Below are 18,992 nucleotides of genomic sequence, written 5' to 3'. Positions count from 1 at the left end.
CTTTGAATTGGATGCCCTTTCATATTGCATAAGAAGGTTCTCATTATCTCTCACACACACACACACACACAAAATGTTAGAAACCGGAAGTTATAGGTCTCAACCAAAACTACACTATCCCTTTAAGTTACTTCACTTCACCACTCGTCAAATTATACGCATGTCTATATATTATTGTATGTATGCCAATAACTTGTATGCACAAACACATAGACACATTATGATACATACAGACAGAAACATGCATTTGTGATTTGATAGAATGAGTCAATATCCCCGACTTTTTCTTTCAGAGATCTTCCATAATCAAACGCCGAAATGGACATCGTGGTGGTCAGGGATGCTTTCGTCGCGGCGAAGACTGGTGACGATGTCGAGTTCGGCAAGTTCATGGAAGGCTACGAAGAGATTGCCAAGTAAGAGTTAACAAATCTCTCTCATATATCAGCCGTTTTCCTCTCTGTCTTCATCTTCTTTATATTATTATATATATTATATATATATATATATATGAAGGGTTTGTTTGCAAAAACCGATAAGTCCATTTTTGAAGATTTTGAAGTACGATCTCTGTCATAAAGTACAAAATAATACCTTTTAAATGATATATTGGTCACTACATATAAAGGTATACTTTTGAAGTTATGGTCAAAAGAAGCAAACATTTTCTTATTATTTTCTGTATTTTTCTTGACCTTTAATCGCAAATATCTCCATTTGGCAAATATGGACTTATCGGTTTTTGCAAACAAACTCTTCATATATATATATATATATATATATATATATATATATTTCCCTCCTTCGTCTTTATTCCCTTTCTTATTCTTCTAAGGGATAATCCCTCCCAGATAACAGCATTTCATATCTTCATATCTTACAGTGCAATTCATATGATATGTTTTTTTTTTTCATCATGAATAGTTAGGTGTATTTTCAGTTTTTGTAGCGAATTAGATATGTATTTTGTTTTTATTCATTTGATGTGAAACTGCCACAATTAATCATTTTGGTTGTGACGACTTTGTCAGACTATTCAATCAATCAATCAATCAATCGATCAATCAATCAATCAATCAATCAATCAATCAATCAATCAATCAATCAATCAAATGACTTTTTTCTGTTCATGCGCAAAGTGGAACTGTAAACTGGCTTGTATGCGAAGTTGGCACGCCGTCGACTGACTCAAGTCGGGCGTGCGAACGTGGCACATTTCCATGTAAAGAGTTAAAGCGTATATTCTCTCTGTGCATGATTTGTTTCCTCTCATTGTTGTAATCTACGTTGCTCCCTTAAATGTATCAGTCTTACAAAGTGAATAATTACGAGAAAACTGCGTCTGTTAACATTAAAAAAAAAAGCCAAACAAACACGAAACTATTGCGGAAGCAGATAACACTCAAGATATTACAGGGTAATGAAAAGTTGCCAGCTCTCTCAGTTCAGGACCGATTTTTATCAAATCTACAAAATTGTTCGTCTGTTTTGACACTTTTATCGAAGTCAACTTGAACATGCATGGTGTAGAATTTCGCGTTTTAGTATCCGTGTTCGTGTAAACTAAGGGAGGGACGGCATGCAGGGAGTTTCAGCCGAGGGGACACTGTGGCAAATACGATGCAGCGGAAATGAAACCAAAAATGAATGTTTAGCAAAGAAGAACACGTCAGTGAAGGATTGAGGAAAACCAGACAATCTGTTCAAAATCAGAAAAGGTATGGATTTCTGAAGTCTTGGTGCCGTCATCACTGGATGAAAAGACTCAAACATGTTGTGACGTATGTATGGCAGACGATGATTATAAAGAAAATGTAAAGACAATACCACAAGATATTATTTTCATCAAAAGTGCACATTCGGTCGATATTATAATGGCATAATCCCATTATGGGTAAAACATTCCATCTGAAGAGTTTGTTCGCAAAAACCGATAAGTCTATTTTTGAAGATTTTGAAGTACGGTCTCTGTCATAAAGTACAAAATAATACCTTTTAAATGATATATTGGTCACTAGATATAAAGGTCCATTTTTGAAGTTATGGTCAAAAGAAGCATTGTCATTATTATTCTCTTTATTTTTCTTGACCTTTAAGCGCAAATATCTCCATTTGGCAAACATGGACTCATCTGTTTTTTAAAAGGGGTGTTCAGTCAAGTGCTCTTTTCTATGCTAGAAAGATGAAAATATTTCAATATTCTCTATATTTTCTTTAATATATCGTCTTCCCTACGCGACGTCACAAAGTGTTGTAGTCTAATCATCCAGGGATGGTGGCACCAAAAACTTTCACTGATGTGTTCTGCTAATATTTCTGCTTTCACTCAGTCCCTATCACACTATAGACTTATATTATTTGTGTGTCATGAGACACGTCATGGTAGCCATTAGATACATTTTTTACCACGACATGAATTGTCAGACGCTTCCACGCAAACCCAGGAGTGTTTTCATTCCACTCTTCACAGATTATACGACAGCATGGGGCAAGTGTTTCACTTTGCCTCCAAGGACATGAGGGGGCGCACTAAGGCCCTGGTCGCACTGCAGAAGGAGAATGCTGCAGTGTACAGTGCAGTCTGCAAGGCTCTCGACCACGAGAAGGCCCAGGGTATCAAGAAGAAGACAAAGGCTGGTGCGACCGCGGCATCGAAGGTCCTCCTGGAAATGCACTGGGACGTCGCCTTCTTCATTCACACCATGAAGGTGTGGTTTTTTCCGTTTGTTTGTTTTTTTCTACCTCTTTGCTTTGTATCTATTTTTTTTTTTTTTTTTGGTCATTCTTTCTCTCTTCATTGCATTCCTCCTGGAAGACGCACTTTGTCAGGCACAGAAACGGCTGGAATAAAGCTACACTCTTGGTCTACGTTGTAACGCTTCGTGTATCACAATAAGAGAAACAAATGGAAAGTAACAATCAAACAGTGCTGGATTCATTGTACTAAGCATGATGATTTATACTGTACACATTGAATACTTATGTTTAAATGTGAAAACAATATAATGTCATGACCGTTTTCCGAATTTGATGACTAGAGTTTGAAAGTAGGATAAAAATCTTAATTTTGTCCATACTGAAATAACAACAATGGTATCATAATTCCGAGGAAAGAGAAACTGTTCAAAGAGATAATGTCTTTTTTAATGACTGTCTGCAGAAACTTGGAGAGGCGAACGACGATACCAAGATGTCGATACTAGCCCGACAGGCGTACGACGAAACACTCGCCCCGCACAACGCTCTCCCCATCCGCACTGCCGCCCGCCTCGCATGCAAGACGCTACCAATACGCAAAGACTTCGTCAAAAAGTAAAGAGATCCCCCTTTTTCCTTCTGTTACCCTGCTTTTATATTCTTTTTGGTGATCATTTCCTTCCCCATGTTCTATGGTTCTCTTGGTACAAGTCAGTGTGCTAGCTAAAATAACACAATCTCCATTTATAATGAGAAGATATCACAAGAAAATTCGGACTTTTCCCGAAAACATTCCAAATGCGAGAAATCAATGACAGATTCGATCAGGACTTTGAATTGCTTGATAAGATATCGCCACTCTTTTTTGGCGGGAGCAGATTCAACCTTGTTAAGAAAAGTATCTAGGTCCTACTTAGTAGGTGCCTACTTCAAATGACAAAATTCTGTGACACTCACAGGAACTGTTCATTTAAATCCTAAGTATGATGCACCCGTTTAACCGGAGTACTCCGATTGTTTGCTACCCTACTCCACTATCTATAATGGAGACAAATATATTTTATTGGTATAACAAAGTGGTGCTGTCGTTGTTTTGTTTCCAGTGTTCCACGTCTTACAAGCTTGGCTTTTCAGTGGAACACTGATTTCCATCGTTATGATTACTTACTTTTTTGTTGCCTTAACAAAGTGCATAGTTTCTTTTTTGATGCCATCATTCGTGCATATACTTTATATTGTATTTGAAAAAAAAAACACCACAACTGCCCTTATCAGATGAATGAAAGACTAACCGACAACTTGTACCGCTTTGAATCATGTTCTCTTTTTCCTTGTTTGATGATGGAAATAAACAAACTATTGAATTGCATTGAAAAAAAAAGAAGTTGTCACTGTATACTAATCTCACTTTTCCTGCATAGATACATCAAGCAGAACACCGAGGAAGCACTCAGTCTTATGCCCTCTACGATCGCCGCGCTGCAGGCCATTTTCTCTATCATGGAGGCGCAATTTATCAAGTGCGACCTGATGAAGGAGGCGAAGGAGCAGGCCGAGAAGAATAAGGCCGAGGATGCCGCCCAGCCCCCTGTCGAATAAGAACACAACTTGCCAAACACGGAACACCGGCAGCTTTACACTTATAGTGTAACAATCATGTTCAATAACACGTAATCAAATTTGTTCGACTGGACTTAGGCACACTTGTGAAAATCACGGATAGATGCAGTTTCGTGACTCGTGCTACTTAGGCCTACTATATTAGGCGAGTCACGCCAAGGAGCTGAAGCTCCTTGGTCACGCAAACTGTGGGCCTAAATCCCTCTGTGATTTTCACAAGACAACTGATGTAGTGTGTCCAGTCGAATAGATTTTGATTACGTGTTATTATCTGGATGAATTAAAATCTTCATCGAAACATCATCAGTGTGATATGTTTCAAGAACCACTCAATGAATAAGCCTATTACTGCGCCTGAAATATCAGTCCATAGCTTTGCACGACTTCTTAAAATAATTAATACAAGTTAACTCGAGTGTAGGCCTGTATATAGGCATAGGCCCATATACCGATCGAGAAGCTCATAACCGTCTATTCAAGGTGGGGTAATGAATGAAATACAAACTGTTCTTGCTGTTTCTCAAAGCATACTGTCAGTCCACAGTGAATTACCCTTTTAGGCTTGAGGCGGGCCCTGATTCGTTATGATTTTATCTACGGAACTTGCGAAGTACAGATTTGGAGGCATAATCATTATGACACCATGCAGGGAGACGGTTTTGTCTTCCACAACATGATGAACGATGCAATTTTTCCACTCTTGTGTGTCATATCATGTGTTGTAATGTTTTGAAATTCCCTTCCTCTTTATTCGTGTTGAGATAAGGGGATTGTGCGGGTAATAAAAAAATTAAAATATAAGGAATAAACAAGAAAGAAATGTTTTCCATTTTATGACATAAACACAAACATGAGGAAAAACACATCAAAACCATAACGTTCTCAGGTCAAATATTTCATCATTATTTTTGTTGAACAAGACAAGTTGCAGTGTATCCTATACAAACAATCGGAGGCAAGGAAAATCAGCCTATTGCAAAAGTAACGCTTAAAAAGACACAACAACGACGACAACAAAACGTTTGGCTTTCCAGCTCACCAGGCTAAGAACTGGCTCCCTTTAGGACCAGTTAAAAAAAAAACACACACGAGATAAGTAAAATAATGTATAATTTTACATGTTGGTGCAAAGAATTCCAACGTACAGTGCAATTTAACAAAATGAAATCTATTTGAATTCTATACTACTTCTATTTTTTATTTCTTTTTATGAAATGCATACTCAATAAAATCGTCAAACGATTGGTAATTGCAGAGAATGAACTCATTGTTTGTTTCTTTGAGCAGTCTTGATTTCAAGTGTATAATTATAATTATCAAGGGTATTTCTGTTTTTGTGTGCTGTGTGTTTGCGTATGTGTTTGCGTGCGAGTAAAAACTTTAAACTGGCCACTGCCTACTTCATAACTTTACAAAATACAACAGGCCTCAAAGGACGTTTGTGTGTAATAGTTGCATATGGATGATTTGTGTGTGTTTTGACATGCGAGGACCCAACATAACGACTCAAAATGACGACTGCATTCATTAATTCACATCATGAAAATCAAATCAGTACTCTTTGTTTTGTTTGCTTTTTGATACTTACAGCAGTATGAATTTACTCCATAAGCGGTTATACTATAGCCACTGATCTGAATTTGAGGTTTTGTGATTTATTGTTGTTTCTCTGTTAAGGTCCGGATTTCATTTTTGTTTTCAATTCTAATTTCGGAAGGAATACCATTGACGAAAGATACACGCAAGCACGACATTTGAGCTCATTGTTTGATTTATGCTATTGTGAGTGAGATGTGAATGTGTATCAAATATTTTGAAAAAAAAACTTGTTCATTTCTTTATGTTAGAAACAAGGATTTAGATTATTGATTTAAGAGAAATTTTAGCCCCACTTCATAAGATATGTTAGGATACCAATTCTTGTATATCATATATATATATATATATATATATATATATATATATATATACATATATATATATATATATTAGATACATATAATTATAATTACGATGATGATGATGATAATGATTATCATTTGTTTATCTATTCATTCATTTAGTCACTTATTTACATCAGAAATTTCAAGAAATATTCAAAATAGATAAAGGACCACTTTACAAGGTATGGAGAACAACATGTGCATAATATCTCGGTAACTGGTTATGGCAATATACGTTCGTTTCATTACGAGATGAGGTGTTCTCGACACCCCTCACCCGGGCCACTACTCTCTCTCTCTCACTTTGATTTTCCACATTCTTTCTTATTAAACTGTCTGAAAGTATCACTCCCAGGAGATGGAAAGTGTGCAGTGTAATCAATTCGTAATGAACCCACGTGGACCCAATGAGAAACACACATGACAAATTCGCTTTCACATTTTCCTCGTAATCGTGCATTTAAATGCGACTGTATGATCACAATTGGGGAATTCATCTGCATGCAGCACAGTGCATTAAATGAAAACGAAGTTAGGCCCTACTTTAGTCCACCATCACTGCTGGGAGGCCATGCAAGCAAAATATGGTGATCCGAAAACTCGATCACTCCCGAAAGCCTCCCATCGTTTATCTCCATATCGATATCGATCTGGTCAAGGGTGACAAGGTACACCTTTGGTTTCCAATCGCATCCGAGAAGAGGTTCAAAGGTCACACACATTGTGCTCTGTCGGCCTCAGGCTCCACACGCCAAGTTATCTCCTTGGAGGTTGATGAATAACAGCAACTCAACAGGTCCAATCACCCGACTGTCTATGAAGTGGAGTTTATCGTCTGAGCAGCGGAGATAAACTTAACAACGTTTACTGGCAAGCAGAACATTAGGACCTCGATGTCTTGAAAGATAAGCGGGTTAGAACGTGAGTGATCAATCTGTAGAGCTACGCGATATCTGCTGACAACTATCAAAATAATAGAACAATCTATTTTTTTTATTCTTTTTTTTTTTAAGGAATGAAATTATAACTTGTTACCAGTTGCAGGAAACCTCATTGAATTTGGTTCAGTGGTCACGGAGAAATGAGGGTCTTTGCAATGCATATAGGTTCTTTTCATCCAAGTCTAGCACTTGGATGCTCTTGACATCCATAATGAAAATATTTTGCTCACAACTGACCGGTCAACCAACAAATGAAATCAAATTCCGTACATAACGTTATGTCAATATGTAAATATAGAATCATATAGAAATGTAAATACGTAAATATTTTTGTTCACATTCATCTTGATGACAAAAGAGGAAAAAAAATAAACAAAAAGTAAACAGAAAGCCCGAATGGAGGAAGAGCTCAATTCAGTCTTCCATAGGTTAATATTTTTCTTTAACCAGTGGCGGATCCAGAGGGGGCGCATCGGGCACCCCCCCCCCTCTCTTTAATTTTGTTGTTAAAACAAAAGAAATAAAAAGAGAAATATGAGCTGAAACCCGGAAGTAGCACCAGAAATATTGTTTGCTCCCCCCCCCCCCTTTTCACGGAATTCCTGGATCCGCCCCTGTTCAAACATTCATTTTTACACCTTACAATGTTTGCAAAATTGAAAAACTGCTTCCTTTGTGATGTACATGTATTTCATTATTCATTTTTTTTTACTTCAAATCGAAGAAAATCAAGCAGTCACTTTTTCAAAATAGATTTGTGTGTGTGTGTGTGTGTGTGTGTGTGTGTGTGTGAACAACGAACAACTCCATATTTGTAAGTTGTTCTCTTTGTTATATGGAACAACACTTATGCATGAATGACAGCTATTTCATTTTTGCAATTTTTACCTTTGTTATGTGGAAGAGAAAAACGAATGTGTTCACTCATGCATAAAGTTTCATTCTTATTGATCTATACCTGATTAAAAGCCAACTAATTATCTTCAATAATACATTGATTTTAAGCGAAATATCCCATGAAAAATGTGAACTTGAACAAGTATTCACTTTCCTTTTTGCCGAGTAAATTATCTTTCAGAATACATTCATTTTTAGCCAAATGAAAATATTTCGTGAGAAATATGAATTTGAAAAAGTGTTCACTTTCCTTTTTGCCGAGTAAATTATTTTTAATAACACACTGATTTTTTAGCCAAATATTCTATGAGAAATATGAATTTGAAAAAAATGTTCACCATCTTTCCTGTTTTGCCGAGTACATGTATAATAGAAACTACAGGGTCCGATATTAGCGGTGTTTTGGTGGCCCGGGATCGCTAGAAATGGTGTCGGGAAACCAAATCTATCTTTTAGTGGCCTGATTGGGCAACTAAGATTCACAATGGATTCCAACTTTTGCAGTTATTTCAGGCCACTACAGATTTTTTTTTCCCTCGGCTCAACGTATGTACAATACTTCAGGTTCAAAGATCTATGTGTCCCGTAGAGGCTACAAAAAAGTAAATAAATAGAAAATTAGTGCTGAGCCCTGATTATATCAATATGATATACATGTATACAGTGGACTCCCATTGTAACGAAGTCCTCGAGACCGTCAGTTTTCTTCGCTACATCGACATTTTGTTATAACCAAACAAATAAAAAATAACAAGAGACCCGCGGGTCGCGCACTCACCTGAGTATCGCAAATTCACCTTCCATGCATTCTTGCAGACTCTTACCTGAGAACATTGGAAACTTATGGTGGGGGTAGCTCTGAGAATGGGGGCATGGTGTCCATTTACATATTCCATCACACTGGGAAAAATATCTGCCAAGTACACTGTACTTTATAGAACGTTGGATTATGCAGCTTGGGAAAAGCCCTATCACTTTTGACTAGAACTAGAGAAAAAATATCATTTAATATTCATTTAATAATTTAGGAGGTTTGGATCCCTTGGGGCCCCCAAGGAAGCATGGTGCCCATTCAAACACTTTGAGATTTCATCTCTATGGGAATGCTACTCGACAAGTTTGGTGAAAATCCATTATGTTGTTTTCAGCAAGAAGATGAAAATTTAGGCACGCATTTGGACCCCCCCCCCCCCCATCCCGCTTCCTTGGGTCCCAAGGGGGTGGGGGGGGGGGGGAGAGGGCACCCCTGATTCTCCCATGAACTAACTTGAAACAACAGTCATCAACATACTGACTCATTGTATTAACTTAGCTCAATCACTTCCAGTTCTAGAGAAAATCTGTAAAGATTCCTTACAGGAGGGGGGGGGGGGTGGGACCTCTGGGGCCCCCCAGGTGGGGCATGGTGCCCATTTGATGGAATTTAGATTCTATCCCCCTAGGGATACTACCTGCCAAGTTTGGTGAAAATTAGTGATAGGGTTTTCAAGAAAAAGATGAAAATTTACCATTTCGGTCCAAATTTAGGCCCCCTGGGGCCCCCCAGGTAAGGCATGGTGCCCATTTGATGGGAATGAGATTCTTTCCCCCTATGGATGCTACCGGCCAACTTTGGTGAAAATTCATAGTGGCATTTTCAAGAAAAAGATGAAAATGTACAATTTGGGCCCCATTAGGACCCCTCCCCACCCCCCTCCCCTGGGTCCCAAGGGGGGCACCCCTGATTCCGCCATGAACAAACTTGAAACTACAGTCATCAATGTACTAATTCATAGTATTAACTTAGCTCTCTCACTTCTGATTCTAGAGAAGAAGATTTTTTAAGATTCCTTAATTTTGGGGGGTTTGGGCCCCTCTGGGGGCCCCCAGGAGGGGTATGGTGCCCACTTGAAAAAATTGAGATCCTATTCCCCTAGAGATGCTACCTGCCAACTTCTACCCAAGTTTGGTGAAAATCGGTCCAGGGGTTCTCAAGAAGAAGATGAAAATGTAAAAGTTTACGCACGACGGACGACGCACGCCGGACGAAGAGCGATCGCAATACATGTAGCTCACTTGAGCCTTCGGCTCAGGTGAGCTAAAAACCAAGGAACCGATAATGTTGCGGCCGAAATCTTTATTTCATTATAACCGTGTTCCTTATAACAGAAGTGCACTGCTGTATACACATACATTGTATATACATTTCTTTTTCTCAACTTAATTTTAGGCATAATTCCTTGATCTGGATAGCAACAAGTTAAAAAGGGGGATATCTGCCAGGTATTACCATAGCAAACTTGACAAGACTAAAAGCAGTTACCCTTGTAGCAGAGACATGTCATAAAGTTCACATCAGCGCGGTCGTCATACAGACGTCATAAAAGATGTCATACGTGTATCTATGACGTCTATTAGAAGTCTAGGTGGTCATACAAAGCAGTCTTAATGACATGTAAATGGGTATTTTAAAGACAGAAAATACAACATTGCTGAGAAAAAGGTCATAAACACATTTCTTTCACATCATATTGTGACTATGGAGAAAAAGACTATGAAGACATCAAAATATGCCATTCATGTATCTGATGTAAATAAAGAAAACGCACATCATTTGGACATATCTAACTAATGACAAAAAGTCATATTTTTGCACACATGAAAGACGTCCACGAGACGTGGTGCATGTACCAATGTACTTTTAATGTCTTGTCTGATATGTAGATGGTCATACTTATGTCATAAACTGATGTAGATAAACTCAACTGAAAGTAACAGGCCTCGGATGATATTGCTATATTATTGAAAATAAATCGCATCATGTGCTTTTGTACAAAATACATCAGTTCTGGGTTACAAAATTAATAGCAAACACACATGCAGCTACATCTAAAAGGATAAAGTTTCAATTTATACAAGTTGAATTTTAAATTTTGATTTTGAATTTATTTTCTAGTTGCAATAGATCTGTAATCATTGAATATATCCATCTCTCTATAGTCTCATTCTATCACAATACAAATAAGTATATCTTTGCAGTAAAAATAAAAATTTACATTAACCAAGGACTATGTACAACAACATATCAATCCCCCCCCCCAAACAAAAACGGAAAAGAAAAAGAAGAGAAGAAAAATTATGTCCGAGTGGATTGGCCCTGGCAGGGTTCAAGCTCCACCAAAAAGAAAGGGGGGGGGGTTTAAACATTTGTGTCCCTGAAAAAAGTTACTCTCACTTAGCCAGAGTATGCAAGTGGAACACCAAGTATATAGGAAACTGCATAAAACATTACAGTGGAACCGTATGTAAAAGAGGTCTGGCATTGGACGTCGCACATTGTAGGACTAATGACAGATCTAACAGTATTTGTGCTGGAAATATCACTGTTAACAAACTGCTTGAACATCAATACTGCAAAACGAGAAATGTTCGCGTGCATTTTAATTTCGCGAATTTTGCAAGCGCCAAGATTTTGTAAAATTAAAATGCAAGCAAGAGTTCTTGTCTACACTATATGTATTGAATACCAGTGGCAGCTCGAAAAAATGTCATGCCCCTAAAAAGGCAGTTGGCTCCAATTCGCGAAAATATCATGCCACAAATATATCACGTTTTACAGTACATGGGTCTTTGGTGCGATCATTAATTTTTTTAGTGTGACTTTGGTCGTAACACATATCAGAGCTCTTTCATAACAAAGAGACTATGAAGGGCCAAACTCATATTTTTTGCTGCTGTTCCCAGATATAGTGAGAAATCTGAAATACTAGTGAACCAAGGTATTTGTCACAGATTACAATAAGATTCCCATGCATTAATGATGTTGGATGAAAGCATGTACGCTTGTACATTCTCTAGCTTGGTGAGAATGCTCCACTAGGGGTGGAAAAAAATGCACTGCAGTTGCCGATTTCGTTCCAGTTATTAGGGTAATGATTTATTGCACATCACTTTGAATATCACAATGTTGGGGGAGGTGCATAATTACAACAAAAATCATTACTGTTATTACTAGTATCCATTTTTATCACCACTATCATAATTATTGTCATCAATTTTATCACTTATCATGATCAGCATGATCAGTATCATTACTATAATCATCATAATTTCCATTTTAAGAAGTAGTCTCATCATCCACTTGGTTCTTAATACATTGCATACATCAAAATATAATCATATAATTATTATCATAATCATCAGTATGGTTTTGTGTTTTATTAGATTGGCAATATCTTTCAGGTTGCAAAATTTGAATAGCTGAGTCTATAGATTGCTTTCCCCACCAATCTCTACAAGGCCAGAGGCCAAATTTCTCGCCACCATAAGCAGGTCTGCCAACATTCCCACATCCAAATCAGGGATATTCCACACAGCAATCACGGAGATATCTGTGTGTTACATGCATTTCAATGGGCGAAAATAATTCCCAAATCAGAGAGATTTTAATATTCTCCAATTCAGACATGAACAGATTTTGACATTTTTAGGGAGACTCCTGCAGAATCAGGGTGACTGCGCAGCTCTGCATAAGTCACCATATATGTTCTTCAAAGAAGTTTTAAATTCTAACTGGGCTATTTGAGACCAAGTTTTTACTGGGGGGGGGGGGGGTGTCAATTTGACCCCCCCCCCTTCAGATCTCGGCCACCGATCGCGCGATCGCCGCAAAATTTTGCCTAAACATAGAGCCGAATGTCAACTACAAGATTACATGGTCATACAAAAGAAAAATTTTGATTTTCTATTTTTAGTAAATTAATTATGCAATTTTACGCATGAAATCATATTTTCACCTATAATTCCATTAAAACGACTGAATGATTGCTAAATTTTTGTGTAAAAAAGTTCCTCAAGACACATTGAACAATTGTCTTGTAAAAAGATAGCACAACCAAAATCAGTTTCTTTTGTTTTTTATTGTTTTGTTAATTTCTTATTTCTATTGTTTATTGGCCAAAATTTGTTGCAGGCACTTTATCAAGCTTATCTACATGAAAATTGATTAATTTCAATGTTAAAAGTTGAAATAATCTAATTTATATCAATTTAACCAAAAAACACAATTTGCATTGGATTTGCACACGATATCATGAATTTGAGCCATTTTCGGGTTGACATGCATACGCAAAACATTACGTAACTTTAGAACGGTGTACCCGGACATCGCAAATTTGGTCTCAAAATATGCGGGAGACTTCAAAGAAAAAAGTCATGAAACGACGCGGCAAAATCTTTGCGCGTTGCGGAATCGCGGCGCGAAATGTCGAGGGGGGGTCAAATTGACCCCCCCCCCTCCCCGTTAGAATAGGGTTAAAAAACCCGACGATAACAAATTCCAGCCATTGCATGTACAGTCATGACACGTTTGGTAAGAGCCTATCTCTGACCGAAAGTCAGCCTCTATAGAAGGCCCTCTCTCTCTCTCTCTCTGTCATTAAATGTTAACAGTCGTGAGGAGGCCTACAGAGAACCAATTGAATGTGATTGCATCAGGGCGATACCTCCCCATGGTGGCACTGATTGTGTGTGTTCAGACACCCTCTGCCCAATTTGCTTGAAATTAGAGAGGCCGAAAGCCTTTGACGAAGGCTAACCCAACGGAGGCAAAACATTGTGTCAGTTACCATCAAGGATGTTTCACCCCATTGAGGATGAGCTGACTTTGCTACTGTAAAAGTGGTTTCTTTCGCGTACAGATACTTTGGTGGTTTCCATCGGTGCCGACTTTTTCATGTGTGTTTAAATTCGCTGTCGGCAAAATCTGTGAATTCACTGTCAGCAAAAACTGTTTTATTTTGCACATGAAAACCCAAACTATAATCCAATTATTCTTTTATTTATTAAATAGAAATCAGAATTAAAGGCGGGCTTACCTGAAATCCTGTCTCTCGAGTACTTTATAACATGATTGTACCTACATTGCGTGGTATCGCTGTGTGTGTGTTGACCATCAATACACTCAATGCGTGGAATCTTTGTGTGTGCACGCGCGCAATAGCGTTGTAACAAGCGGTGAGTTCAAAACATTTTCGCGTGATGTTAAATTTGCGGTTCATTCTCAAAGCGCAAAAATAAAACCACCACCAAAGAAACCACTTTTACAGTATAAACATTTAATAAACACAGACACCTGCCTGAGTATACTTGGGACTCGTCTTCAACAGGTTAAAGACAATAGTGCCGACAATTTGCGTCATTGGTTAATTCATTTCACATAGAGGATTTGAATCAGTTCTTTAATCTCCCTGATCAATTCTACACACATTTGGCAAGTGAAATCTACTTTCACATCTCTCATGGCAGATTTTGCATAATAAACTTCCCTGTCCATGGGAAAATATCACACAACACACTACACATATGCATAACTACAAGATTAAAAACATAATTTGAAAGCTCTGATTTCTTCAGCACCTGAAACAAACATAAAAGGTCAAACATCTTTATGAAAACCCTGGTTGCCAGTTATTATATTCAGCCCACTACAATTGCATAAATCATATCTTTTTGTTGTTTGTTTGTTTGTTTATCAATACTTATCATTTCATTATAAGGGAGTCATACACTTTGTCAACTGAAAACCTGAAGAGTGCATTCACGGTAGACTTTGTGCGACATTAACTCCTTGCTTTTCAGCTGATACAAGAACCACAATGGAATAACTTTGCATTGTAGCACACAATAAGTGTTGTATTTTCAGCCATTCACAAACTGAAATACTCAGCATCCTTTACCTTGTTTTAACAGACTTGTAAACGAACATATAGAAGACCAGCCTCAAATGAGATGCATGTCTACTTTTGTGCAACTTTACATTCCCTGTTTTATATTGCTATTAAACTATGATAATGATATTTTGCATTGTATCACTAAAAAGAAATATATCTATATATATATATATATATATATATATATATATATATATATATATATATATGAAGGAGTCTACAAGCTTGTACATGTATTTTAAAAGGCTTACACATCATTTAAAAAAAAAATAAAAAATAAAAAATAAATCTCTCAAAATAAAGATTGTGGATGTTCCTGACAGCAGATGAATATAAACTTTGTCCACTTGAGTGGTGGCAAAGCATTTCCCATTAACTCATCATGTGCCATGGTGTAAGCCCGCGCCCTTGTGTGTTCTGAGACAGCACACATAGTCATAATTTGGGAAAACATTCTTTTTTTTTTCACATCTATAAAACATTCATAAATTGATGTTACCGTGGACATGTAATGAGCAAAGTTGTAGAGAAAATGCCGAGCTTTGGTTTCATGCAAACTGTACGAGAAATCTATGGTTGCTTTTCTTTCAAATGACCAGTAGATACATCATTGTAGAGGCATGATTTTTGCACACAAAACAGTGACAAAAACTTGAAATTTACTATCAAATCCAGTGGGGAAGATCTCTTGATTGTCAATCACGACATAAAATGCAAGCCACATGTGACAGGTATGGAATAGCGAGAAATGCTTTCATCGTACTGCGGCATTTGGCGATTTAACGATCGGTTTGGGCGGGTTTGTGCGCTCGAGCAGAATATGCGAAGTTGGCATGCTGTCGACTGAGTCAGGGGTGCAAACGTGGCACATAAAGGCCCGAATTCACGAAGGTGGTACAATAGAAACCATGGTTAAAACCATGGACAATTTGTTTGGAGCGCCAAGTGTCGTTATGAAATCAGTCATTTCATTAACGACATGAACATTTCGTCAATGAAATGACTGATTTCATAACGAAATAATAATAATAATAATAATACATACAATTTCTATAGCGCCGTTCTCCACTTTGATTAAATGCTCAAGGCGCTTTACAATTGTACATCAAAGCAAACAGATTGAAAATACAAGTACATCACAGTAATAGAAGAAGGATGAAGAAGCAGAAAAAAAAAGACATGAAAGTCTGTCTTCAAAAGACACTGGTCTTCAAAATGCACTGCTAAACAGATAGGATTTTAAATTACTCCTGAAAGATGTTATAGAGCTCGAGTCTTTCAGCTCACGAGGAAGTGAATTCCACAGTGTTGGTCCAGCGTGAGCGAAAGCTCGTTCCCCCCAAGATTTCCTAGAAAACGGAATATGTAAGAGACCTGAAGTTGAGGATCGAAGAGTTCGTGAAGGTTGGTATTGACGAAACAAACAAACATTGTAATCAGGAGCTGTTCCCTCAATAACATGATAAACCAAAAGCAGTATCTTAAACCGAATACGCTCCTGTACAGGCAACCAATGAAGACTCTTCAGGATAGGTGTGATATGACTGCGTTTACTTGACAAAGAAACAATACGTGCAGCGGCATTTTGTAGCTTTTGTAATTGGGCAATTTGCGAGTTTGGTAGATTGAAAAACAAACCATTACCGAAATCAAGGCGTGAAGAAATAAGTGCATGAACAAGTTTTTCCGTGGCAGAGCGAGTCAAATACTTGCGAATAAAACCAATATTGCGCAATTGATAACGGACTGATTTAGAAATGTTGGTGATTTGATCGGACATAGCCATGTGAGAGTCAAACATAACACCCAGATTGCGACATGACTTTGACAGAGGAATATCATTACCTACAATCGAAATACAATTAATATCCAACTTATTCAAGTGAGATTTAGAACCAAAAAGGATAAATTCACACTTGTTGTGGTTTAGAAACAATGAGTTAGACCTCATCCAAGCATCAATATCAATGATGCAATTTTCTAGACAGCGCAGTGCATGAGATGCTTGGATTTGATGTGGTGGAAAAGATACAAAAACTTGTATGTCGTCTGCATATAGATGATACCGAACAGAATGCCTTTGAAATATTTTCCGCAGACCGATCAAATAGATAGAAAAAAGGGTGGGCCCGCCAACAGAGCCTTGAGGTACACCACAGCCTAATGGCTTTGAAGACGATGTGACACCATTCAAAAGAACAGACTGTGAATGGTGTGATAGGTATGATTTAAACCATTCGAGAGCTTGTCCCTGGATACCCAAACTTCTAAGTGTATTGACAAGAATTCTGTGATCTACAGTGTCGAAGGCCGAAGACAGATCCAACAAAACCATTGCTGTGACGGATCCGGAATCCATTTTCCTTAAAATATAACTAGAAACATTTATCAAAAGGGTCTCCACACTATGGTGAGGGCGATAAGCCGACTGTAAAGGATCGAATAGACCATGTTCCAGCATATAGTCTGAGAGTCTCGAGAACACAACTCTCTCTAAAATCTTGAACAAAAATGAAAGATTGCATACAGGACGATAACTTGTCAATGATTCCTTATCCAATGAAGGTTTTTTCAGCAAAGGACGGATCAGAGCTTTCTTTAAAGATAAGGGTACGGTAGCTTGCTCGATACTGAGGTTAACAATTTGAGAAATAATCGGGGCAAACGTGGGTGCGCAGTCCTTTAAGAGAATGGTTGGAACCGGATCCAATGGACAGGATTTAGGAGGCAATTTACGAAGAAGGAGAAGTATTTCATCAGTAGTTGTATGTTGGAAGGTTTCCAGTGTGGAAGAGGTAACAGGTTCAGATTCAGATAGTACAACATTACAATTGAAATTATCTCGGATTTTTTCAACTTTCGAATGAAAAAACTGACTAAAAGTTTCAGCCATGGCACAGCCATCGACATGTTTAGGCAATGGAGATGACTGTTTGCGGTTCAAAAGTCGATTGGCGACGTTGAAAAGCTTCTTATGATCATCTCCGCAGTTTTCGATGAGTCTGGTGTGATAGATGCGTTTGGCTCTGGACACAAGGTAGTTTACTCGGTCTCTCTGATCACAGAACAACTTTCTGTCTGTCTGCAGCTTTCCATTGTTGCGCCATCTCCTCTCAAGTCGCCGCCGCTCTTTCTTTGCTTCAGAGATACCAGAGTCATACCAGGGACTGTACTGATGAGACTTCACTTTCCGAGTCTTGGCTGGTGCGTGAATGTCCAGTAACCTGCTAAGTTCTGAATTGTAGCGGTTCACAGCATCATCAACGTCGGCTGTTGACAAGGACGAAATGTTACTGTCAGACACGTCGTTGGCGAAATCAGTCCTGTTGATGCCTTTTATGTTGCGAGATGAGAACGTAGCATCATTCCTCTCTGGTTTGTTAAAACGAAACAAGCAGGTTACGGCGGAATGGTCGGAGATGCCGGGAATAACTCGTGTGTTGGAAAATAGCAGTCTGTCAGATTGCCGTATCAAGATGACGTCGAGAATATGGCCATGATCATGTGTAGGTGTAGTCACCAACTGGTGGAGTCCATGGCCATCGACGAGGTCGTTGAACTTCTGCGTGTACTGGGATGAGAGCTTATCTAAGTGTATATTAAGATCTCCTGTGATTACGAGAGAAGATAACTTATACAACTTTTCATCTAACAAATCCGAGAACTCATCAATAAAAGATGAAAAAGAACGATATCCTGGTGGTCTGTACATAACTACAATCTCAAGACTAGTAGTGCTGTTAGAGACCACGGCTGACATAGATTCAAAACTTAAATGGTGATCTGATGGATTGAGAACTACAGAGAGATTGTCCCTGTACAAGAACCCAACACCTCCACCACGCCTGGAGGCTCGGGGCTGGTGCAGAAATACAAAACCGGGTGGAGTGAGATCTGTGATGGCTGCATCATCTAATGGAGTCAGCCAAGTCTCAGTCACTGCAACTACATCAAACTTGTTATCAACAACAAAATCTTGAAAAATTGTTGACTTATTACAAAGGGATCGGGCATTGATTGTACAGAATCTAAGATGATCACTAAATTTGTCATAACCTCCTCTTTTCCCTCGATGTGTCTTCGACCTCCGACCGATACCCAGGGACAGAATACTCCTCCATACTTCCTTGTTTTCTTCACGCCATTTTGGGGATTTACTGCTACAGTTGTATGAGTGAAGAAGC

The 18,992-nt window shown here is 38.2% G+C and overlaps 1 protein-coding gene across 1 annotated transcript; it reads left to right on the top strand.

Annotated features, from left to right (window-relative positions):
* The first annotated feature begins 292 nt into the window (after window positions 1–292).
* Window positions 293–4,296, top strand: LOC139722079 (ceramide-1-phosphate transfer protein-like). The gene is made up of 4 exons (XM_071633404.1): window positions 293–416; window positions 2,471–2,708; window positions 3,161–3,312; window positions 4,119–4,296. The coding sequence occupies exons 1-4, from the start codon at window positions 319–321 to the stop codon at window positions 4,294–4,296; spliced, it is 666 nt and encodes a 221-aa protein (XP_071489505.1). The 5' UTR covers window positions 293–318.
* Window positions 4,297–18,992: the final 14,696 nt, after the last annotated feature.

This window comes from Diadema antillarum, unplaced genomic scaffold, assembly GCF_040938485.1.
Source record: "Diadema antillarum isolate AM-2024a unplaced genomic scaffold, OU_Dant_1.0 scf00000014, whole genome shotgun sequence".
Classification (NCBI taxonomy): domain Eukaryota; kingdom Metazoa; phylum Echinodermata; class Echinoidea; order Diadematoida; family Diadematidae; genus Diadema; species Diadema antillarum.
Note: the sequence above shows the minus strand (reverse complement) of the source record. Positions and strands in the feature narration are given on the sequence as shown.

Coding starts and splice junctions, on each gene's coding strand:
- LOC139722079 (XM_071633404.1), top strand. CDS start 319: ATGGACATCGTGGTGGTCAGGGATGCTTTCGTCGCGGCGAAGACTGGT. Junction 417..2,470: donor GGCTACGAAGAGATTGCCAA/GTAAGAGTTAAC, acceptor CACTCTTCACAG/ATTATACGACAGCATGGGGC. Junction 2,709..3,160: donor TCTTCATTCACACCATGAAG/GTGTGGTTTTTT, acceptor GACTGTCTGCAG/AAACTTGGAGAGGCGAACGA.